Here is a 26,426-nt window from a genome sequence, read left to right on the forward strand (position 1 = left end):
TCTCTTAAGCAAAACCTCCTTCAGTTAGGCCTCATCTGCACTATAAAGCAGTATGTATCACATCATTTTCAACAGTCATGGCTTGCCCCAACCTATCCTGGGAACTTTAATTTGTTGAGGGTGCTGAGAGTTGTTAGGAGACCCCTGTTCACAGAGCTACAATTCCCAGAGTTTCCTAAGAGGGGCTGATAGTTAAATCACTCTGAAAATTGTAGCTCTGTGAGGGGAATAGTTATCAGACCTTAAAGTGCTTTGAAAAAGTCAACACTTCCCATGGTGTGCACACTTCTTGCGCCCCCAGGCCTGGAGCCAGGTCTGAGGGGGTGCTGGGCAAAGTGCTCTCTGGTAGGCTTCTCCATTGGTGGGCTCTGGTGGCTTGATTTGCAGCAGTGGTGAGCAGCAGAAGGCTGGGATTAGCTGCCATTTAAATTCCCACAATGCCCCAGGGTGACACCATGTTGGAGGAATTGTGGGAATTCTTAATGGAGGCTAGATTCGGCCACCTGTGGCTGCTTAAGGTTGCCAGGCTAAGAAAATAAATGTATGCAGGGAGGAGCAGGGGGACCCTGCTAGGCTGCTGGGGCCCTGGCAGCTACCTAAAGATGTCAGCTGCTGATGCTGGCTCTGGCTCCCCCAGTGGCGGCTGGTGGCTCCATGTGGGTGGGGCAGTGGAATCCCCTCTGGGTTTTAGTCCGAAAGTTTGGACTAAAACTTGGAGCAGATTCCACTGTTCCACTGACATGGAGCCACCACCCTCCACTGGCCCCACCCCTGCCTCTGGTCAAACAGAATTTTGGAACAATAACAATGCCCCACAAAAGGCACCTTTTTACCAGGTGAGAAAGTGGGACATGGTGTGCACAAGACAAGCAGCAACCCTTCTTTCAAACAACGTTCAACTCTGAAAGCGACGATGACACACACACTCTTTTCTCATGCCGGGGCAGCAAGAGTAACAGGTTTTCTTCTTTCCTTTCCTCACTCCGCAGCTTCGGCCATCTGGATAAGCGCTAATCTGATACATACGCTATATTATTGCCACGGCCCTAGGATAAAGGGGATAGCTTAGCTAACCCCCTTAGATCTCTTCTGGCCCTAACATTCGTTGAGCCTCTGTGTCAGCTCAGGTAATGGCTCAGCAGGGACAGCAAATCTGCCTCTACCCTCAATACATTTACTGCACTGTCAGTCTGGCACTGCGTCGAACCAGAAAGGAGTCCTTTGACCTGCTCTGCTTTATTGCTTTGACATTAAAACTGAGGGAGGCTGATTCTTCAGAAAATAATTTCAAAAATGAACAGGCGACTCCCCCCAGGGGTCCCCCCCTCCCAAACCAGAGTCTTTTCCAGCAGTTTAATAGGGTTTGTGACACTGCTGGGATAATACGGGGGATTTCCAAAGCTGCAGGCCCTTTGTCGAAATACAAGTGATACCTCAGCATTCCCCACCCCCTTCGTTTTGGCCTGAGCTTGCAGCAGTCCCCCAATAATTGTGCAATTTTCTGTGTCTCTGCACCAGTCCTGCTTGATCTCTGGAGCTTCAAACATGATTTTGAATGAGAGGGAGGGGGAAGGAACTGGGACCATGGTGGTTTCTATAGCATTGACCTTTTCTAATTAATCCTGGGGCCACCTTCATAGGCCCGGAGAAAAGAGCAGAGGCTTAAGGCACCGTCAGACATCAATTTGAAAGCAGCCGAGATCAATAGGCCAGTGCACAGGGTGGCAGGTGAGGAGGTGGGGGAAGAGAGAGAAGGAAAGAGGGGTGCAAGAGGGGAAGAGATCAAGATGAATGGCTGAAGGTTGTGGAAAAAATGGGGCTCACAGAGTCCCATCCAAAATTGTCCATTGTCCATCCTTTTATATGCATGGACCTTGATAGGCTTGGCTATCATTTCACCGTCACAACTCCTGTTAAATGTTGGTTTAATCTATCTGTCTGTCTGTCTATCTATCTATCTATCTATCTATCTATCTATCTATCTATCTATCTATCTATCTGTCTGTCTGTCTGTCTGTCTGCCTGCCTGCCTGCCTGCCTGCCTGCCTGCCTGCCTGCCTGTCTGTCTGTCTGTCTGTCTGTCTGTCTGTCTGTCTATCTATCTATCTATCTATCTATCTATCTATCTATCTATCTATCTATCTAATCTTAGAGATTTCTATACTGACCTACACCAAAAAATTGTCTTGGGACTGCAACTAAGCTACAAGAACATTACAAGCAGTTCTCATAATATACATTCTTTGTTTATTATTATTATTATTATTATTATTGAATTTATATGAACAGATTTTTATAAATCTCTTGTATGGATTTATAGGATTTTTTTAAAAAAATGCAATTATAACAAAAGAAAAAAGTAGGGAAAGGGACAGGGAGGAAAAAATCCTTTTAGTAATTTTAACATTGCTACCCGAGCTGGTGTCTCTTTGAGGTTCGTGTTAGTAATGGCAGAATGAAGACATGGTCACGCCATCTGAGGCTGATGGGAGCTGTAGTCACATCCAGACCATATATTTAAAGTACATTTAAAGCACATTGTTTTCCCCAAAGAATTCTGGTGACTGTAGTTTCCCTCTCACAGAGCTATAATTCCCAGCATTCTGAACAAAGTACAGATCCCAGGATTCTTAAGGGGAAGCCATGTACTCTGAATGTGCTTTAAAAGTATGATGTGGATGTGACCCAAAATATCTGGAGAGCATCAGGTTGCCAAAGGCTGGTATTGATGTATCCTCCGTTTCTGCCCTAGAGCTGCCACAGTTCATTCACACAGCAATGCTCAGAGGAGTTGGGACTGAGAGAGGAAGTTGGATCCTTCTGTCACTCTGTCTTGGAATCAGCAAGAGACTCTTCCAAGGAAAAGGAAAATGGCAATGCAGGCAGGCCCCTGGGCCCTGACATTTGCCTGAGTTGGCTGACTTCTGGCGCTGGCATGACACTAAATTCCTGCTCTAGGTGGCAGCCAAGTGATGGAGGAGGTCCAGCGAACCCATTGGCTCCAATCTCTGAAGGGTGGCTGATGAGAAAGGCTGGCAGCCATCTTTCTTATTAAAATAATATGCAGTAACATGCAGACTAATGGTACTAGCACGAGGAAACCTGCAAGCCAGAACAGGAGTGTCTGTGGCCACCATGAACAACACAGAAAGGTATAGGGGCCATTGGAAGGGAAGCAGGACAGAGGTTTACAAGGATCAGTTAGTAGGAATGTTGGTGAATTCTGATGGAAATGGAAACAGGAGTGGAAATTGCTAATGTCTGCATATGCATCTCATGTCCGGAATGGAAGTCAATCCAACAGATACGATTGGTATTTGTTGTCACTGCAGTTTTCAGTCGGCAAACAATATGTAATTGATGAGATCCCACCCCTCATTTTCATTGTGTTTCCTTTGCACTGAAATGTACAGTGTGGAATAATATAATGATAACATAATTAATTATGTAATTAAGATGAATTACATAGTTTTTGTCAGAAGCCAAACTGCAGCAGAACAGAAACAGTGCTGCATGCGATGAACATGGGTCAGAACAGGAAAAGGGATGCCTTCTAACATCTCTACCAGTTAGTGAGGCACTGTATGAAACCAGTTCTAGATGAATGTGCCCACTTCACACACATCCTCCAACCCATGCAAAATAGTGGAGAGGAAACCACCCATTGAAAATTTCACAATGCAGCTAGGCCAGAAATGACAGACACATAGAATTAGATCAAGACCGCAAGTGATGAATTATTTCAACGTTGTTTACAGCTCCTGCTTTAATGTAGATTGTACACTCTCCTCATCTCCCTTCCCTGTTTAATGTGAAGCATAAGAGGTGCTGCTTTATTTGGTGCCTGGGGCTTTGTAGCCTCCTCTGATGCTGCAGTGCAATTAAATAACAAAGGTTTGCAGGGCCGAAGTGTGGTCCTCATCTGAATGTATTTCCGGTAAGCTGCAATTTTAGGATAAATGCAGCCAAAGGGGAATTTAAGCACAGAGCAGAGAGAAAAGCCAGCAAGGGAAAATAAACACTTTAGGGGAAGCATTGGTTTGATGAAAAGGGGTACTTGCCAATTTTATTTGGACTGTCAGTCAGTTCAGATTTGGTACTATGTGTTTGAGCTCTGGGCCCACATGGTAGTGATGCAATTTCCCCTCTCACTTCTAATTTAGCGGCAAACATTTATTTAAAATGTATAAACTGCCTTTCTCAATGAAGGCAGCCAACAGATAATGGTACAAGTTAAACCAAGTCATTTATCCATCATGATTCTTTGGTTGATAGTTCACAGAATATAAATGTTAACATATAGTAACAGCTTATGAAACAGCTTGTAAGGATACTAGTCCTTATAAGGGATCTGCATCTGCATTCACATGCAAATAAATGACAAATTCTGATTATTTCCTGTTCAGTTGGAAATTGCCCGTGGTTTCCCATAGGCAACTGGTTGGCCACTGTGAGAACAGGATGCGGACTAGATGGGCCATTGTCCTGATCTTGCAGGCTCTTCTTATGTGCTTAAGTGAGATGGGAGATGTCTTAATAAAAAACATGAGGCAAGGAGTGAGTGAGCTTGTGCTCACAGGGTCATTTATAGAGCATCAAACCATGGTTTGGTGTTACTTCTGTTCTATACACAATCAAAGTCCATATCTTGCCTCAGTGCTTTAGCTCATCTCATGGCCAGTGTCAGATGCTTGTTCTCCCCATCCATACCCAAGCCCATTATAGCTTTCATACTGATTCCATGAAAAGGAATTGGAGAAGAACTATCAGTGGCTTAAAAACTATCCAACACACTCATTTCTATTTGAGGCAGAAGGACTTCCTTCTTTATATGCCCAGATTCTGCAATATGTCTGCAAAGGGACCGCTGCACAGTTGAGTTGGAGACCCATTGACAGCACTGAGTAAGCTGAGGCATCAAGCTTCATGATGCTATGAATATTTAAATTCTCAGTGCCTAGATAGTTTTCTGCATTGCCCAAAGGACTCTACACACACACACACACACACACACACACCATCATAGAAAAGACACAGAATTTTCGGATACATTTTGTCCCCTATTGTCTTTTGCAGACTTACTGCCTATAGTTGTAGGCTATATCTGCAAATTCCTTTCTTCTGGCACGATAAATAGGATCTTTGAAACCCTGCAGAAAAATAATACAAAGCATTATTTTTGTGAACACATCAGTACACAAATGAAGATCACTTTGAAAGGGGGGGCAGAGGGTGAAATGTCTCAATGAACACATCACTGGCACATCCCTTTGTCAAGGCCAGGCATTTCACAGGAACCCAGGAAGCTGCCTTGTGCTGAGTCAGACCATAGGTCCATCTAGATTGGTAGTGTCCACACTAACTAGCAGCAGCTCTCCAGGGTTTTAGGCAGGAGTTTCTTCCAGCCCTACCTGGAGATCCTGGGGATTGACTTAGAGCCTTCTACGTGCAGGGTAGATGTTCTACCACTGAGCTATGGCCCTTTCCCTTCCTCAGTGCACCCCACCCTGATAACCCTGCTCACAGAAATCTGATAGGAAACCTGCAACACTATTTTTTTCAGAAAGCACAGTAAATAGAGACTAGAACTGGGGGTGATTCTGTGCTTGAAGGAAAGCATTACTTGGTTGTCCTAATTTTCAGAATAATTTGAGAGCAGGAGTCATGCTTCTAGCCCTTATGGTTAGAGAGAAAACATTTTTAAAAAAAATAGCTTAGTACCTACATAATATATGACTGGGGATGGAAGTGAGGGAAATCTGATAAGTGTTTACAAGACAATTTATAAGAATTTTAAATAAATAAATAAAAAAAATACATAGAAATTGGGGGGAAAACATGACAAACTAAAAAACCCAGACGTATAAACACTACGTAAGAAGAATAAGAATCTCTACTAAACCCCAAGTGTAGTTGTAAGAAAAGTGCTTTCATCTGCCTAAGAAAGGACAGACACACTCCAGAACCCTGGAGCCTCCATAGAAGAGGTCGTGGTCCTGGTCCAAGAAAACCCTACCTCCCAAAGCATCTCAGTGCTGTCAGGACTCCATCACCTGATTAAGACACATTTATTATTATTTTATTATTACACTGAGATCTGACCTTTTCTCTAAGATGGCATACATAGTTCTCCCCCTCCCCTTTTTACCATCACAACCACTGCAGGATTTTACGATAATTGAAATTGTTTTGGCTTACATAGCCTTTCATATAAAATCCAACACCACAATTTGGAACCTTGATCTCCCCATCCCAATCCACACCCAATCCCATCAATCTCCCTTCCAGGGCTGCTGGACTACTCACATCATCCACAGGTTGCCCAACTTCGCCGGAGACTCCAACAGGAGACAATGCGAGCTTGTCTACCAACACATTCTAAAGTCCTTCTCCACACCCGGTATGATTTCTGTTAATCCCCTCCTTGCCACTTTCCCACCACTTATTTTCTCTTTATTTTTTATGGTATGGGGCCTCTGAATCTTAGCATGGTTTATGGCCTCAGTATATCTTAATCTGGCCCTGATCACAACAACCCTGTGAGGCAGATTAGGCTGAGATATTAGATTAGATTAATTAGTTTAGATTAGATAAAGCAGTGAGTTTCATGGCTGAGCGGGGATTTGAACCCTGGTCTTCCAGGTCTGAGCCCAACACTCTAACCACTACACCATGCTGGCACTTGTACTACAAGGCCTTTGTAGGATCTGGTTAGGTTGCTCTGCATTTCAGGATTGTTTGTATTTTAACTGGCTTTTAAATTTTATTTTAAGTGATATGGGATTTTATTTGTATGTTGGAAACTGCATTGTGGTCAAGGTATGAATAATAAATAAACTGAGTCTGAATCCTAGCAAGACGGAGGCACTTTGGGTTGGTGGTTCCTGAGTTCAGATAACTGGTCAATTGCCTACTTTAGATGGGATCGTACTCCCTCTGAAAGAGCAGGTCCGTAGTCTGGGGGTGTTCCTGGATCCATCTTTGTCACTAGAGGCCCAGGTGGCCTCAATGGCTTGGAGTGCCTTTTACCAGCTTTGGCTGGTAAGACAGCTGCAGCCATTTCTGGACCAGGATAGCCTGACCACTGTTGTCCATGCACTGGTAACCTCCAGGCTGGATTACTGTATTGTGCTGTATGTGGGGCTGCCTTTGAAGTTGGTCCTGAGGCTGCAACTGGTACAAAATGCAGTGGCACGACTGCTTACTGGGGCAGGGTATCACCAACATGTTACCTTACTACTGGAAGAATTGCACTGGCTGCCCATTAGCTACTGGGTCATGTTCATGGTTCTGGTTTTGTGTTACAAAGCCCTATGCAGTTTGGGACCAGGATACCTGAAAAATTGTCTTATCCCTTATATACCCAGCCAATCACTGCGCTCTGCAGGTGAGGGCCTCCTGCAGATACCATCTTATCAGGAGGTCCGTTCTGCACAACACAGGAGATGGACCTTTTGTGCTATGGCACTGACACTTTGGAATTCCCTCCCCCTAAATATAAGACAGGCACCATCTCTGTTATCTTTTCGGCACCAACTGAAGACCTTCCTCTTTCAACAAGCCTTTTCAGTAGAGACCTTATCCCAGTCTGCCTCTGGGATGGAATTGCTTTTTAAGATGTTTTAAAGTGCTTTTAGTTTTTTTGTTTGCCACCCGGGGTCCTTCTGGGAGGAAGCATGGGATGTAAACAAACAAACAAACAAACAAACAAACAAACAAACAAACAAATAAAGGCATTCTAGAAGTATGATAAAACAAACAAACAAACATAACCTTGAGCCAGGACCTGGTACAGTTGTCATTTTTCTCTCTGCATATGGGCAGATAGGTTCATTATGAAGCTAGGTCCCAAGCAGACCAGAACCAAATTAATTGCATTGGGGAAGTTGCAGGTGCCCAGTTAGAAAGATGAAAAAGGTCTGCTTTGGTCCATGAGCCTGATGGTTTTCTGTGCTGTGGTCGCTGAAAACAATGCGATGCTTCCAGATTCATGTGTTTCTTCACATCCTAAGTTACCTAATTGCAGTTTGGTCCATCCCCCACCCCCACCTCAAAAATATAGAGGGAAAGGATTATTATCTAACTGATACTAGCACTTGGATCTGGGATACAGCTTTCATTGCAGTGCATTAAGGTTTTGTTTGTGGATGATTTTGTCCTGCTTTCAGCCACTGCATGGTTTCATCCTGGCAGAAGCTCTGAGAGGAGTCTTTGATTCACTCGGTCAGAGCAATCGGGTCTCCATTCACCCTGCTTTCTTCTAGGACTCTGCCAAATGTTTGTGTGCCAGGTAATTGTACAGAATATAGAGTTCATTTTAGATTAAACTACAGCTAGTGAAAGGCTAATCACACTGCCTCAATTAATGTAATAGCTACATTTTGGGGGGCACTGCATGTAATTTATTTGCAAGTATACTACTTTGGTTAAATTGACAGCAGTAAATTCTGGCTGCATGGAATCTCCTGACATCAGAATAAGGTACTATTGGCTTGAAATGATAAGGAAAGTTGTTTTCCTGTTATGGGATTATGTGCTCACTCATAAAAAAAACAACAAACTTTTCCTGTCAGATAGTGGCATCCATAGGCTTAGAATAAATTATAACCTTTGGGGGGCTTAAAGCTTTTGTTTCATAAACTTTACTCATTTGGAACGGCACCATTTCAGACTACAAGGAGGAGATGGCTTGTCTGTATGTTCCCCATCCATTTAAAAAATCCCTGCATTGTCTCCTGTAAGTAAATTCAAACACATGACCCATGCACCATAGAGTCAGGGATCATCTTGAAAATCTTTGGCCAGGGCTTTTAGGAACACAGGAAGCTGCCTTATACCAAATCAGATCAGTGGTCCATGTAGCTCAGTATTATCTGCACTGACTGGCAGCAGCCCTACAAGGATTCAAACGGGACATTCCCAGCTCTACCTTGATGTGCAAGGGATTGAACCTGAGATCTTCTGCATACAAAGCAGATGCTCTACCATTGAACTACAGCCTTTCCCCATTTTATCTATCGAAAAGGGGCGGGAAGAGAAAAAGAGCATGCAAAGATAGCACTTTCAAACACATCTATGAATCATGGGACCACCTCAAAAATCTTTGTTCAGAGCTTTCATTGTGCAGAAAAAAAGCAAAGGTAAAGCAAAGAAGAATTCCACAATCCATCATAGGGCGATACCTTTATTAGGCCTACAAAAATATCACAAAACAGTGAGCAAGCTTTTGAGAGCAAGCTTTCAGAACTCTTCATCAGGCTAGATGTTAAGCCAAGCAGATCAGGGGAGAGAAATGTTGGCTTCATGTTAAAACTTTAAAGGCATACATTCTGCACTGGTCTCAGTCTTAAGACAGAGGGTACTGACATATTTTCAAGTTGTTCTCTGTGCCTATGAGGACTAGAAACATTGTTATTTTTAAAATATGGAAACAGAAAGTCTATTTTTGTTTCAAAGAAAGACTTTTTTTTTTTTACTTACAGGGTGGTCGGCATCCAGTTCTGCTCCATAGCTGAGAATCTGATTGGCAAATCTGTCCAGTTCTTTAATGGTTCTTGGGAACCACGGAACTATAGAACAGAAAAGAAAACATGAATGGTCTTTAGCTTCTTGTTGCTTCATATTAATGCAAAGGTATGGTGTCTGATAACTATCTATGTGCTTTGCCATTGCTTGACATTTACAGTGTAACAAAAAATAGGACTGAAAGTGCTGAAAAACTATCAGTCAGGACTGGAGGATCTGTGGCCTTCCAGATGTTGCCGGCACTCCACCTCCAATCATTCCCAGCTCACATGGAGAATGGTCAGGGGTGATGATGTGAGTGGCAGTCCAACAACATCTAGAGGGCCACAGGTTCCCCACCCCTGCATAAACGGTTACCTTTCAGACTTGCTCAAGGAAACTTGCCCTGCCTATTCAGGATCACATTTCATTACACGAATGGATTTATTCCTGTCATCCTGGGTATACATTTATGCCACAATAAATCTGTTAACGTTTATGGAGTCACAAGACTACTTTTTGTTTTTGTTGTAACAGGCTAACTTACTAGGACATCCCTCGCCAACCTAGTGCCCTCCAGATGTTTTGGACTACAACTCCCATCAGCCCCAGTCAGCACAACTATGGCAAAGGCTGTTCTAGGATAACTTTTTGGAATTTAGCATTTATGTGGCATTTCAGCAAGTGTTCAAACGACTGTGCATATTTTATCTTGGTAATATGAGACAAGCTTTGTGTGCTGAATTTCTGTCTCTTACACAAATCTCTGTCCATTAAAATATGGCAGTTCGTACAGCAAAAAAGCAAAAAGCAAAACTTGCACTGAAATATATGTTCTTCCTAAAATCTAATTTCATCACTAGAGGGCAGCAGCAGCAAAACATTACAGCCTCAACCACACTCATGCATTTTGAGCTCTATTTCCTTTAGGGATGCCCACTTTTAAAAGATAAACTTACATTCTTGAGAGTAGCAGTTATCTCCTAAAGACCCACAAAAACAGGCTTCTTCGCACATTACACTGAACACAGATACAAGCTGTCTCTACGCATGTACAAGTGTCTGTACAAAAGAGTGTATGTTTGTTGATTTGTACAGCTCATCTATTGTGTACACACATTATACATTCGTCGAATGTAATCTGTGAACACCCCTAATATAATAGACTCAACCCACTTACATTTCCACCTGAGCAGATTCCCACTGAAATGAATGGAAGATTTAAAAAGAGCAAACTTTCTGTCCTACAGCATGGGTGGGGATGGGAGTGTGACCACATTGCTAACCCCACGCACTCCATGTGCATGATTTTCATGCATTGGTAAGAATGAATGCACGCATAGCGGCTTGCACATGTACATCCCAGGGCATGATGTGAGAGCACATGATAAACAGCTAAAGCTAAGTAGTTCTGGGTCTGGGCAGTGCCTGGATGGGAGCCTGTGGCTCCATCTGCATTAGGCATTTAAAGCAGTATCATACCACTTTAAACAATCATGGCTTTCTCCAAAGAATCCTGGAAACTCTAGTTTGCTAAAGGTGCTGAGAGTTGTTGGGAAACCTTTACTCCCCTTACTGAGCTACAATTCCTAATGTGATTTAACTATCAATCCCTCTATGAGGGGGATAGGGGTATTCTAACAACTCTCGGCACCATTAACAAACTACAGTTTCCAGGATTCTTTGAGAGACGCCATGACTGTTTAAAGTGGTATGATACTGCTTTAAATGTCTAGTGCAGATGGGGCCTGTCTCTGAACCCCATGCCTGATGCGTCCATGATGGAAAAAAGGTGGGATACAAAGGTTTGAAATAAATAGGTCTCTTGTTGCCTAGGCATGATGGTGGGTACACTTGTTTTGCCAGTGTACTATTTGTGCAATTTTTGTCCACACATGCAAGCCACATTCCCCTGAACACATGGTGGCTGGATGTGCAGGGAGATTCCCACAGTTTCAGGGACTGCATTCAGAGGAAGAAACCTCCAAAGATCTGATATGTATGTCACATACATATCAAATCTGTCCATCAGTTCTGAGGCATCCATTGGTCAATCTTGCCCAGTAGTGTCAGACCAACATCAGCTTTCCAAAAGACTCCACAACTGGGCTCCTTTTGAAAGTGGAGATGCTAAGGAATGAATCTACCTGGGATCTTCTGCGCACAAAGCACTGAGCTATGGCACCTCCCTTTATCAGTGGTAATAGCAATGCATCATTTAAAACAGAATTTGCTACCACTAGATGTGATGGTGGCCACTGAGCATGGGTGGCTTTTCAGAAGAGCTGGACAAATTGATAGAGGTTACTCCTCTATCAACGGCTATTAACTACATTCTTTTTCAAATTTCTTTTCCCAAACCTTTTAAAATATTCTCTGATTTTTTTAAAAAAAATACCACATTTTGTGATGTAGTTCTCCAACTAAGCAATGTTTGCAAAAATGCATGTTAGAGCAAAGTGTGTATAAAAATGAATTTATTAGTGAAAACATACAAAAATGCATTACATTTTTAAAGATGTGTACTTTATTTATTTATTTAATTAATTAATTATTAAACTTGTATACCGCCCCATAGCCGAAGCTCTCTGGGCGGTTTACAATAACTAAAAACAAATACAATTTAAAATACATCTTTTAAAAAACAATTTAAAACACAATTTAAAAATTTAAAACAATATAGAATACATGCTAAAATGCCTGGGAGAAGAGGAAAGTCTTGACCTGGTGCCAAAAAGATAAGATAAGATACAGTTTCCAGGATTCTTTGAGAGACGCCATGACTGTTTAAAGTGTTGGCGCCAGGCACACCTCATCAGAAAGATCATTCCATAATTTGGGGGCCACCACTGAGAAGGCCCTCTCCCTTGTTGCCATTCTCCGAGATTCCCTCGGAGTAGGCACCCGGAGGAGGGCCTTTGATCTTGAATGTAGTGTACAGGTGGGTTTGTATCGGGAGAGGAGTTCCATCAGGTATTGTGGTCCAACAACATCTGTCAAAACTGCATACAAAACTGCATACAAAAGAAGGAGGAATTCTCACTAAAATGCTGGAGAATTTTCATGTGGATTTTTTTTTTAAAAAAATTGCAAACTGCTGCAGAAATGTAGAGAATCAAATTTAAGATTGGAAAAATTAGAAACTGAGAGAACTGAAATTGACAGATTTTTCCATCCCTAGTACAGGGGCTGTGTGCCACTGTTGGACACCAGTTATTAGGAACAAATGGAGGGCGAAGGGGAGAAAACTGCATGTCACCTTCAGGCCTTTCTTGTGATAGAGGCATCTGGATGGCAGCTGTTGGAAACAGGACGTTGGACAAGATCAGGGATGGATAACTTGTGCCCTTCCAGATGTTGCTTATTTATTTTATTTATTATTACATTGATATCCCACCTGTCCTCCAAGGAGCTCAAGGTGGCAAACAGACATGGTTTCTCTCCCTCTTGATTTTATCCTCACAATGACCTTGTGGGGTAGGTTAGGCTGAGAGACAGTGACTGGCCCAAAGTCACCCAGTGAGCTTCATGGCTGAGTGGGGATTTGAACCCTGGTCTCCCAGGTCCCAGTCCAACACTCTAACCCAGCCTTTCCCAACCAGTGTGCCTCCAGATGTTGTTGGACCACAACTCCCATCAGCCTCAGCCAGCATTGCCAATGGTCAGGAAAGATGAGAATTGTGGTCCAACAGCATCTGGAGGCACACTGGTTGGGAAAGGCTGCTCTAACCACTGCATCAGACTGGCTCAGTTGCTGTTGAACTACAACTTCCACCATCCCATTGGCCATGCTGGCCGGGACTGATTGGAGTTGGAGTCTAAGAACATATGAAGGGCACCAGGTTGGAGAAGGCTTTTTTAAGCATACACTTAGCTTGCAACCCTGAACCTTCTTACCTAGAAGGAAATTGAAAAAATGCTACTTACTCATGAGTAGACCAGAAATGAAGAACCTGTGGCCCTCAAGATGTTATTAAACAATTGCTATCATTCCTATCTGTTACGATTGCTAGGACTGATGGGAGTTGAAGTCCAACAACAGGTTCACCATCCCTGGACAAGTTGGACTTTGGGCTGATCCAGCAAATAAATTGTTATGAAGGCTACTTTGGGCTGCACTCCCCAGCCTACCCCGGAACCATTGGCCATTAAGAAGAAACAGCAGCAGCACTCCAAACAATCCCTTAAAAATAGAAACTCTCATTGTCTCTTTGCCGAAATGCTGAGATATTATTTGGCCCTTTTGACATGCTCGCTCCTCCTGCACCAGTTAGCCAGACAGGCTGTCTCTTCCTGCTGCCGTTAATGAATGGCCAAAGCAAGCTGTTGCAACACTGACCCTCTGTGAAGCTCTGCAGGGCAAATGCAGGCTGATCAGTAATAAATATTGATTTGTCTACAGGAGAAACAGCAGCATTTTATGGTCCTGCAGTGGACACCCAAGTGGTGACCAATTTAACATGGGGTCAGATGCTTAATAGGATGCTAATCAGCTACTTATATGAGGGGGGCAACAAAACTGAAGGTTTCAGAGGTTCTGCAGAATGCTGCCCATTCTGGGGAGGGGTCAAAGACAGGACTTTAAAATTTATTGTCATTCCAAGGCACAGGTTGGAGCCTTGTTACACATAGCCAACTGCTCTGCTCAGCCCCAGGGTACCAGCAAACAAAGCCTCTACAGAATCTAAGCCTCTAGCTTGTCTCCAAAGAACAATAAATTGTCTGTATTCCCACACACACATACCCAAGTCTGGCAGAATCAGAATCATATTTAATTCTTTTATTCAAACTTCAAGGGGATCTAACATGACACTTTTTGTCCATATTTAAAAGGCTTCTGAATGAATTACACAGTAGTTTGCATGTCACACTAAGCCGAACTATAGCTCAGTGAGATTGCATGAGCGGATGGGCTCCCAAAGAGAAGCCACTAAACACTGAGCTAAGGCAGTGTTTAGCTTAGCATGTCATCTGAACCAGGGCTCATGGTTAAGCCCCTCTCAGGTCCTGTTTGTGGGCTTCCAATAGACATCTGGTTGGCCACTGTGAAAACAGGATGCTGGATCGGATAGGCCATTGGCCTAATCCAGTAGGCTCTTCTTACCTCCTTATGTTCTCCAAACTAACCACAACCTGTACCAAAGAACAAACCTTGGTTACAACTCATGGTCTGGAGAAAGCTTTACCACAAGGCCTGGTTTGGATGACACACTAAGCCAAACTTTGACTTGGTGCAGTGTGGCACAGCAAGAAACAGGATGGGGGAGGAGCATGGGGTAAATCTCCTCCCTGGGAGCTCACTAGGGTTGCCAGGTCAGAGCCATCCAAAAACCTGAGAAAATGGGGGCGGGCCCTAGTGACGTCACTGGGCGGGCCCTAGTGACGTCACGGGGTGGGCCCTAGTGATGTCATTAAGCATGATACATTGTATCAACCACAGTTGCTTGGAGCATGCCATTCAAAAAAAAATCTCTGGAGATTAAAATAGAAATCTTACCTAAAATAGGTCCTAGGTCCATCTGAAGTGACAAGGTCATTCTTTCTCACAAGCTTAGGGTGATGCAAAATGGAAATGGACTGCCTTCAAGTTGGTCCCAGATAGGGTCTTCATGGTAAGCAGTATTCAGACAGAGGTGGTTTACTATTGCCTTCCTCTGAGTCTGAGAGGCAGTGACTGGCCCAAGGTCACCCAGGGAGCTTCATGGCTGTGTGGGGATTCGAACCCTGGTCTCCCAGGTTTTAGTCCAATACTCTAACCACTATACCATACTGGCTCTCAATCCATAATACAAAGTTCTAATATTTAATTCCTCAATGGCCATGTTACTATATAAGCTTTTTTTCTGGATCCCTTAATTATAGGGTGATTGTGATAATGAAAAATCCACCCTCAGTCAGGGAAAAGTCTTGAATGAGCATAGTTTCAGGGGCTCTTCTAGATGAAGCTTTTGTTGTGCACTCGCTCTACCTTATTCACTGAATTTTTCAGAGGGTCCTATTCTTAAATTGCTCCTGTTCTTAAAACAAGCTGTCATTATTTAAATGGAGACTGTCATGTCACAAATTAAAAACACATTTTTTTAAAAAAAATGGGGTGGGGGTGGGGAGAAAAACACAGCTCTAGGGGAGGGCAGTGCACCCATTTGCCCCACGCTAGCTACAGGGCAGGACCAAGTGGGCAGAAAGTAGATTGGGATGAATCTCTTGGGTGCTTTGCTGAAGTTTCTGGCTCTGTAGTTGGATGCAAGGAGGCAATCTCTGCCACACTGTAAATTGCCAGGTGACATTCACCGGCTCCAATGAATTCAAGGACCAGTGGCAAAAGATCAGCTAAGAATCAGTTTTCCATAATAAACTCAGTTTTGCAAAAGCTGTTGTGTATCCTTAGCAGTTCTCAAACAGTTCAGTAACTTGACATGGCCTTTATTAGGGAAGGACAGACAAATGAGAGGTGATAAAGAAAAGAGGGTGAGAGAAAGAATGAAAAGGGTGTCCAGCTTGCTTTTGGCTTTATGTTCACCTACTGCCAGCTCTGTCAGAAGTGACAGTAGGAAGAAAGAAGTGTGCATGTGTGTGCCCACACCACAGCAAGCGAAATCTCTCTCTCAAGCCACCTCCTGTTTTAAAAAGGACTGTTTATGTTCAAGCACAGTGGGTTTTATTTCTATAACGAGAGGCGCCAAGGTTTTGAGCATGTTGGAAAGCTTATACCCTCTGACCAGGATGCCCTTTGGCCTAGTTCTTAATGTATGGCTGAGGGTGGCTATAATCACTTAGCAGCAAAAGAAATGCACTCTGCACACCCTCAGAGGTACTTTGCTTCACTACTGCCATAGCTGAGCACTGTCATGGAAAAGTGGTTTAGGGGTTGAGCACTGACTCAGATTAAGCCCCGGTCTAAGGAGGGCTAATGTATCTGGACAAGAACACACCCACCCCGCGCACTAACCAGTTAACCACTCTATATGAGATTCAGTGAGGTTGGAACACCCCAGGATCAAATCCCTGCTGGGCCATGAAGCTCTCAGCCTAGCCTACCTCACAGGGTTGGTATGAAGATGTGTGGAGGTCTTTTCTTTTTAAAGAATATGTTTATTCAAGATTTTCTTCTGTCTGTCCTGAAGTTCTGCTAGTTAATTTCATTGAATGTCTGAAGTTCTAGTACTGTGAGAGAGGGAAATGAACTTCCCCACATCATGCATAATCTTTATTATGCCCCCCTCCCTTGCACACACAAACTTAGTTGACTTTTTTGTACACTAAAAAGATCCAAACACTTTGCCCTTTATGAAGGATGGCTAGATCAGTCTATTTCTGGCCTAAGCCAGTTTCACATACCTTCATTCCTAAATATTTTCTGTCCTGTTTCCATATAAATTTGTGATTTTTTTAATGCACAGAATGCATTTCATTTTTGTATTTTTTTAAATAGGCATGTTGTGGGCATTTTGCCTTATTTATTACCTTATTGTGGGCATTGTTCATTTAATGACATTTGTGTACTGCTTAATCATAAGAAACTTCTAAATGCTTTACATCAAATACTAATTGGTGTATGCGTGCATTTTTAGCCTAAAATATGCCATTTTTTCCCGACACACTTTCAGTAAAATACAGATTTTATATGCTTTTTGGTACATTCTTGGGATGGGCCCCCCCAGCCAGAGGGAGGAGGGGTGAAGCTGTCGGCCATCCTTTCCGGAGCAGGAGCTCCGGGGCTAAGAAGGAGCCAGCCCGGCCTGCCCTCCACAGCTCCTGCTGAGGCTGCTAGGCCGCATGGGCCCCGTCTCAGCAGCGGTTGCTAGGAGACGGGGCCCACGCGGCCGGGCAGCCTCAGCAGGAGTGGAGGCCGGCTAGGGCCGGCTCCTTCTTAGCCCCGGAGCCGGTTCCCCTGCTCAGGAAAGGACGGCCGGCGGCTTCACCCCTCCTGCTGTGGGCGCTGCTGGGCGGCAGCGGCCGCGATAGGCCCCCCCAGCCAGAGTCTGCTGAGCCCCATCGCAGCCGCTGCCACCCAGCGGCACCCACAGCAGGAGGGGTGAAGCGGCCGGCCGTCCTTTCCCCCAGCCAGAGACTGCTGAGCCCCAGGGGAACTGGCTCCAGACCGGGGCTAAGAAGCAGCCGGCCCAGCCTGGCCTCCACTGCCACCGCTCGCCTCCACCCATCACCCTCACCTGTACTTCTGTGGGTGGCGGGAGCGGGCAGGGGCTGCTGCTGGGGGTCCCTGCAGGGGCGGCGGCGCTCAGTCCTCCTTGTCTCTAGTCCCTGCCTGCGACTGCCTGACTGAAAGAGGGTGAGAAAGCGGCCAGCCACAGCCAAACGTATGCGTGTGTCAATCACGCATGCGTGGCTGAGGGGGCCAATAAAAAGCTGGAGATCCACCTTTTAAATTGAAGTCTAGCCGGAGGCCGGAGACAGCCCCCTTTTGCTGGAGTCTCCGGCAGAAAACCGGAGACCTGGCAACCCTAGAGCTCACACATGCATGTGGTCCTACTAAGCCATAGTTTGGCTTAGCATCATGTGCAAACCAGGCAAGAGTTTTCATGACAAATCATATGAAGTCTTAAAAAGAACACTGCATGTGGCATGATGATTGATTTTGCAGTTATAGTGGCTGCATTCATGCATCATGGTAAACAATGGTTTATTGTGACAGGAACGAGCCATGGCGAATTTTCGGTTTGTTTGTTCGCCCCACACCTTGCCACAGCTGCAAGGGATTTGGAAGCATTTACTTCAATTTCTGATTAACTACAGTTCACCATTACATCTGACCCCTAAATTGTGGTGAATCTTAATTACAGTTTGTTGAAACAAACCCACTTCATAGCCTATGGTTTGAAGTCCTCTTGTTTCAAGCAAACCATAGCTAAGATTAACTACAGTTTATCAGCCAAGCAAGAGGAGGAGGGAGTGTGTGAGCCCATGTGGGGGATCCTAGACTTGTCATTGTAATGCTAAGTGATGGTTTAGTGTAATGTCCAAAGACAAAATCAGGAATGCCAAATATAGAGGGCGATGAATTGCTTTGCAAGTGGTTTCTTCCATAAGAACTTTAAGAAGGAAGGCTCAGTCTGGAAGAGTGAGCAAGCAGGAGGAGATACATACAGTGCGATCTTATGCATCTTTACTCTGAAACAAGTTCTGCTGTATTCAGTGGAACTTACTTCTAAATAAGTGTGCACATATGCATAGGATTGTAGCTTTAAAGCACTCCTAAGTAATGTCTATTTACTTCTATGCTTGTCTACTTCTAGGTAAGTGTGCATAAGATTGTGCTGTAAACTGCAAAAAAGAGAGAAGGGAAGAAAAGAAAAAAGAAGGAAGGAGTATATATAAGATCTTTGTTGTGTTTACTTTTTATAACTCATAAGAGGCAGAATTATAGATACTCCCAAGGAATAAGCTGAAAAATGATATGAAAGATGGGAGAAGGGGAGCTCCCTCTGCCCTGACTTAGGAAAGTGTCTCACAAGTAAATATTAGTCACTTCATGATCCTCCCATAACTCACATTTTAGTGACAACAGCAAGCTATCCCATCCATCACCATTAATGTGCCACCATGTTAAGTCTTTCTGGGCTACCTATACCCATACACCCATCTCCCTCTCTACCTCTGACCTCTTCTTTCCAAAGGCTGACTCCCATAACCTTTACTATATCCAGTCAATGGCAGAGCTTTGACCAGACTAGTACTCTATATTGAAATCACCAGGAAACTTGTGTCAAGTGAGCCATTCCATGCCCAAAGTGAAAAGTTTGAAAGATACCACCCTCTGGACTGGAGTAGCTTAGTTTTAAAATGGCAGTGGCATGCACAGACCAGAGACAGAATGATGACACCCCATTTGGAATCTGTTGCTCAAAGCAACTTTTACATATTGTTTCATGATAATGTTGGTTCTCATTATGGTAACTTCATGGTATTCAAAAAGGCTGTGTAAATCAGTCCTGATAAACATCAATTATTTAGGATCCTAATTGTATCCATAATAATAATAATAATAATAATAATAATACCCAGCAATTTCAGGGGGCCTTGTGTCCAAGTAAACTTGCCATAAGAGTGACAGTGAAGTAGAACCCTCTTCGCGCGCGTGTGTGTGTGCAAAATTATAATTAAGAAAGATGGATCAATATTCTCTCTCTCTCTCATACACACACTTCAAAATGTAATTAAACCTTCAGTTTTAGGTGATTATGATTCCCTGCCAAGACATAACATTTTGTCCCTTTCCTGAAAGGAGGGGTCTAAATATTTTCCTTTTTCCTTTTTTGTGTAATGTCATGGATGGGACACAAAGGAGACGGTAAGGAGATTATAAGGATTTATTCCACGAAGATATTACTGCCCTTTCATGTTGCTCCCAGGAAGGAAGAAGAGGCAGCAGACCTAAAGCATTTTAAGCCAACCTTAACTGAAATCCTATTAAGATCACATCTGCTGTTTGAAGAGCCAGGAGATTATTAAGACTTGGATGCGTTTACATGTTACATGAAATAGAGAACAGTCTATACTGGATACTCATGGAATTGTGCAGTGGTAATAGGCTACCCCCAAGATTATTGCACTGCTCCTGTGTGGTTGCATATTTATTCTACATAAGGAATAAGGAATTCGTAAAATGGTGAGTTCTGAACACAAATAGATGACTGGGCCAAGTTCAAGGTTCTTGTGATAATTAACAAAGCCCTAAACAACTTGGGTCCAAAGTACCTACACCTCAGCCACTGAGATCCTCTGATGGGGCGCTTATTGTGGTTCCACGTGTCCCTGAGGTTCAGCTGGCCTTTACAAGGGACCAAGCCTTTTAGTGTGGCAGGCTCTGTCCTGTGGAACTCCCTGACAGTAGAAGTTTGGCAGGAATAATTCTTGTCTTTCAGACATCTCCTAAAATACGTTACTCATACAAGACTTTGCAGTATGAAATTATTTTTATCAACTACTATTTCGTGATGTTATTTACTGATGTTTTTATTGCTCTTATTGTAATTTTATATGATGTACACTTGGCCTTGCTGTATTTTTATGAATGTACAGTTTATAATATTTAAATAAATGAATATATTTGAATCATTTGGTACAGTGGTTGCGGAAATATATTTGCCACTGACTAGATATGGATGGATCAGCTTGCTGCTGGCCCATGTTAATCTCATATGTTCATTGGTAAATCTGTTCTGTCCTCTTTCTGCATTAATCTGCTATTCTTTTAAACAATCCACATTTTAAAAATGTATTTAAATATGTAATAAAATGCACATTTTATTACAGAAGGCAAATTTAAATTACATATCTAACTCAATGTACAAAAGTATTTTACACTAAAATATGCATTTTTAATGCATTTTGGTACTATTTAAAGCTGATAAATGACAAAAATGCAGAAATGTGAAACGATAATTATGTTAAGGAGGTGTGGATCACATCAGATTGCACTGGAATTCACAGGAATTGGATTCCTCAAACATCTCTACTACCTACTGAGTCAAAGGAGAAGACTACTCCAGGTACCTCTAAACCAAGGATGGGACACCTGTGTTCCTCCACAAGTTGTTGGACTCCAAATCCCATCATCCCTGACCATTGGGCATGCTGGCTGGGGCTGATGGGAGTTGAAGCCCAACAACAGCTGGAGGGCTCTATGCTGTCTAGTAATCCCATAATTTTCAATGTCTGTAGTTATCAATGCTAGTCCAAAAAAAGGGAAGGCTAGAAGGTTCAGTGGGGTGGCAGAGGTGGTTGTATCTGAACAGTAATGATAGCAGTAAACCCCTTTGCTGTTGGGAGGGAATGTTGTTATTCTGAACAATATTTACTTACCAGCATCCTTCCTTTTTTCACGTGAAAGCTCGTGAACATTTGCTCCAATGTCATCTCTCAATGTCCTGATGATTTTCTCAAGAGCTGGAATGTTATTGCTTTCCAAGTTGATGAAAAATTCATACTCATCTTTGTTCAGCCGGGAAGGTCTGGATTCAATGTGGGTCAGGCTTATCCCCTTCTCCTAGAACAAAGAAGGTAACATGCTGAATAATATGACACTATTTTTGGTGGCAGTGGACTAGAAAGTGGCTGGCCCTCTTGATGGTCCACTGTGTATAAAAACACTGACGACAAGAACCTTTGTTTATAAAGTGAACATACTTGCTATTTAACCAAAACAGCCTTTATGTTCATTTATTTAAAATATTTGTATGCCACCATTAGGAGGAGAACTTTCTGAAGGTGACTTCCATAAAACAATAATATATTATTTCTTTGTTTGTTGGGATTTATATCCCACCCTTCATCCTGATGGCATTTCTATCAATGGAAATAAAAACTTCTAAACAGAATATGAAATATATACATTACATTTCTTAAAAACCAACATATACATTTCTAACATTTTTCTCTGTCTCTACACAAAGGCTCGATGAACTAAAAATATTTCAACTGTTGTAAAAATTCATATAATGTGTCAGACTGCCTGATCTTACGGGACAGTTCATTCCAGAATGGTAGTGCCACCACTGAGAAAACCCTATTCTGGGTTCCAGCAAGTTGGATGTCCCTTAATGATGAAACTATCAACACAGCCTCTCCAGTTGGTCTTAGGTCTTAGGCAGGATGGGACTGGTAGGAGTGCTCTTTCAGGCAATGGGCTCTATTTAGGGCTTTATATGTCAGAATTAACACCTTGAATTGGACTCAATGACTAATGCCTCAGAAGTGGTTCTATACCAGGGGTGGTGAACCTATGGCACGCGTGCCCAAGGTGGCATGCAGAAAAATTTGTTGGCACTCCTGGCTCTCTGCTTCCCCTAAGAGAGACCACGGTCTGAGAACCTTGTGGGATCTCTTCCTCTCACAGAGGCCTTGTGAGTCTCTGCTGGGGCTCTCAGGCAACATGCTGTGCTTTCACACGTCCTCCTTAGAGCGAGGGTGGGGGAATTAAGTGGAAGAACAACTGAAGCGGAAGGACAACCCCAGGCAGCCGGAGAGAAGGAGAGGCAGGAGGGAAGGAAGGAAGGGGAACAGCCTTGGTGCTGCTGAGGGGCGAGAGGGGCCTGAGCCACCAGCGCAGTTTTCAGATTCTCTCACTTTTCTCCCTGCCCCTGACCTAGAGTTGGAAGACAGCAAGAGGACGGCAGACTGTTTTTGCACTGAGCTCCAGGGAGGTTGCCTGTGTGGTCTAGCCTACGAGGAAGGGACTCTCCAAGCGGTAGGGCTAGAGGAGAAAGACAGACAGAAACCGAGTTTGGGACTTTGCCATGAAAAGAGAAGAGGAGATTACCACCTGGCAAGAAGGCTGGTCAGCTGCCTTGTTTTAAGAGCCGCTGTTGTTGCCATGGACAAACTGTGCAGAGCCGCAACTGGGCAGGAGTGTGGACGCCCCCGTGCTGAAGCAAAGAGAGTGAGGCAATTGGCTGCCACAATTCCCTCCTAAATTATATTATTGTGTTTAAATTTTCTGGTGAGATATATTGATTCAACTACTGAACAATTTTCTTTTAAGATTTACTAAGTTCAGGTCATTTGAAGAAACTGCAAAATTCATAAAGTATGCAGGCAGTATAACATTAGACAAACTGAATTTGGAAATGTTGCAGCGGATTGATCTGGATAATTTTGAGATGCAATTGATTGATTTACAAAGCAGCTCAATTTGGAGGCAAAAATTTGTTGACTTAAGCGCTGAACTAGAAAATATTGAAAGAGATTCGTTAGTGACTGGATTAATGCAGAAAATTGCAGAAAATGAGGTTCTGAAACTCTGGAATTCAATTCCTGAAACTTGTGACTGTCTGAAAAATCTCACAATGGCAGTATTAACAGTATTTTCATTGACATATTCATGTGAGTCATTGTTTTCAGTGATGAACTTTGTCAAGTCTAATTATAGGAGTAGACTTACTGATGAAACTAGTGCTGCGTGCATAGCTCTCAAAACAACCAAATCAAGCCTGATATAAAATATCTGTCATCATTGGTGCAGCAGCAAAAGTCTCACTAAGTAAAATATGCTTATTCTCCTTTCCTTGATTTTTTTATGTTTTATATAATATGAACCAAAACTTATCATTTTACTTTCACATTTCTTATTTTGCTGATAAGGTACAATAACAATACTATTCATAAATGATGTTATTTTTCAATTGTCTTTTTAAAAACGTTGATATTAATAATTTTTTGAACAGGCTTTCTAAAATGCTTTCATTTATTTCAATCTCTCTCTCTGTTATACTTTTGTTAATAGTAAAACAATGAATAAACATAAATAACAGGACTCCTCCTTTTTCCTTAAAAAAGTACTATTATTATTGTTACTAATTCATTAATTTTACTTCTTGTGAATTTCTAGATATTAATAACATGTAATTCCTAAAGCTGTCCCATTTTAAACAATTCAGAAGAGTTATCGGTTGCCTAAACAGACTTCTTTAAGAATGCTTTCAAGCATTTTGTTCTCTTTCTCCATAAAAAAAATTGTAAAATACAAATATAATAATAAATGATAATCTGCTTCTCAAAATTACCATGGGCACGTGAGAAAATTTTTTAAAATATTATCGCCAATTTGGGCACACACTCTCAAAAAGGTTCGCCACCCCGTTCTGTACTCTCCTGAGGTGAACCATCTTTTAGTCCCACATAGAGCACATAGCAGTAGTCAATCTGGAAGGTTATTGTATTCAGGCTATCCCTGTCCAAGAAAGGCTGTAACTGCCGAACCAGGCAGAGCTGGCAGTAAGCACTCCAAGCCACTTTGGCTTCTTGAACTTTCACTGACAAAGCAGACTCCAGGACTATCCCCAGATTATGTACTTGATCGTTTATGGGGAGTGCAATCCCATCCAGAATGAGGCATGAACCCACTTCCTGGATGAAGGAACCACAAAACCACCAAGCCTCCATCTTCTCATGGTTTAATCTTGGTCCTCATGCAGCTTGTTACCACCTAAGGCACCAACTCAGCACCTGAACAGCTTCACCTGATTCCAATAGAAAGAAGAAATAGAACTGAGTGTCATCATTGTATCAATGACAACTCATCCCAAATCCCCTGGTGATGGCACCTAAAAGCTTCATATAGATGTCAAACAGCATGAAAGACAGAACAGATGCAAGACCCCACATCACAGACACCACAGGGCTGAGCAAAAGTCTCCCGGTACTATTCTCTGAACTTGGTCCTGCAAGTAGGAATGAAATCACTGAAAAACCATACCCCAGCTCCCATCTTGTGGAGCAGATCCAGGAGGAGACCATGGTCAATGGTATAAAAAGCCACCAAGAATTCAAGGAAAATCAAGAAGGTCACACTCCCCCTGTCCCTCTTCTGATACAAAGCATCAGTTCCAGTGACTAAAACTACCTCATTGCCAAAACCAGGCTGGAAGCTGGAATGAAACCATTCTAGACCAGCTTCCTTCCAAGATGTCTAAAGTTGAACCACCTTCTCGAGTACCTTGCCCAACAGTATACAAAACTATAGAAATTACAAACATTAGTTTAAAATACAGCAATAATAAAACAAACATCCTGCCTGAGAGCCAAAATAAACAGACAGACAACAGGAGCAAGAAAAATACAGGATAGTAAAAAAAAACAGCACCAATCAAGGAAAGGCCAGCAAGAACAGACAGGTTTCCAAATATTTCCTAAAGACCTGAGGTGTTGTGGTCTGATAGAGACCAGTTAGTAAAGGAACTGATGACAGATTTCCAAGAGACTATCGCTCCACAAAAGTCATTCTACAAAAGATAGAGAAAAGATAGTCAAAGGCAGTAGTGACACTGCAGCGACCATCTTGGATATCTTTCCTGCTGTCCTACTAGAGCACATCAGATCTCGTGGGGAATTTTACTGAGGATAATCTATTCATTTCTTTACATTTTGTTAGGAGCTCTGAGCCACATTTTAGTCTTGGAACCAAGTAAGTTTGTTGGAAGGGACTATTAAGTGGAGAGAGAACAATCTCCCAAAATGAATATCACACCTAAGTAGCGATTCAATTTGACTTTCCCATATTTAAACTAGTATGCAATCTACCCTAGATAAGAGGGGAAAAGGCCCAAGTAGTTGCGTACTATGCCCTGTGATTGCTAAACAACCACAATGTATTTCTTCTCCTCTCCAAAACAGTGGCAAAATGACTGACTGGGTTTAAATTGAAGGAGAGGAAAATAGCTGCGGCAAGGACCCAGGGAAGGAATGGAATAGGAGGAAGGAAGCAGAATGAGCCTGGGTTTGGGCTCCTTGATAGGTGCATCTATTGAAAATCCAGCAAGTAGGATGCCTACTGCTGCTTAAGGAACAGTCCCCTGATTCCCCATATTTCATACTACCCTTGTTCCTCAGGAGCCAAGTCATTTGTAGGGCGGCCATGTGTCCTACTTTAGAGAGGACAGTTTTCTATTTGAAGGTCTGTCCCAAGTCCAAGTTCGGTTTAAGGATAAACCCTTAAGAAGGAGAGCAGCAGAGGCATTGAAGCTGCCCATCAACAGTAAGCAACACGTGGTCAGCTGACTGAGCAGTTACAGACGTCACCTGTTGTCTTCCTGCTATGGTGAGATGCATTGTATTTAAATTATAGTAATTAATTCTGATTTTCCATCTATACATATAAATTACCATGTGCAAAGTGGTGTCCTCTTTCTTGGTGTGGCAGAACTGGACAGCCTCCTCACATGTCCTATCTACTAAGTGACTATAGTTGTAAACAATTAAATGGGCATGCCTACTCACTGCATGGCAAAGGCACAAATTCTTTTGTTGTTAAAAAAAAAGGGCTGTTTGGTCTGTTGATAACACTGCTATGGTCATTGTAGAAAGCAGCCACCTCAAAGAATAGCCAGGACAAATGCTGCATTTTTTGTAATTTAACTTTGAATATATTCAGGAGCAGGCCTGTAAACATTACTGACTCTATCCAC

At 42.8% G+C, this 26,426-nt stretch overlaps 1 protein-coding gene across 1 annotated transcript in view; it reads right to left on the reverse strand.

The window, feature by feature from the left end:
• The window catches only part of PAH (phenylalanine hydroxylase), a 61,763-nt gene that overhangs the window by 13,515 nt on the left and 21,822 nt on the right, over window positions 1-26,426 (reverse strand). Inside the window, exons 3-5 of the mRNA XM_061638871.1 lie at window positions 21,328-21,511; window positions 9,481-9,569; window positions 5,083-5,150 (exon numbers count right to left, since the gene is read on the reverse strand). Coding sequence (XP_061494855.1) covers window positions 5,083-5,150; window positions 9,481-9,569; window positions 21,328-21,511 — 341 coding nt within the window. The remainder of the gene's footprint in view (window positions 1-5,082; window positions 5,151-9,480; window positions 9,570-21,327; window positions 21,512-26,426) is intronic.

The sequence above is a fragment of the Rhineura floridana genome, chromosome 8 (assembly GCF_030035675.1).
Source record: "Rhineura floridana isolate rRhiFlo1 chromosome 8, rRhiFlo1.hap2, whole genome shotgun sequence".
NCBI lineage: Eukaryota > Metazoa > Chordata > Lepidosauria > Squamata > Rhineuridae > Rhineura > Rhineura floridana.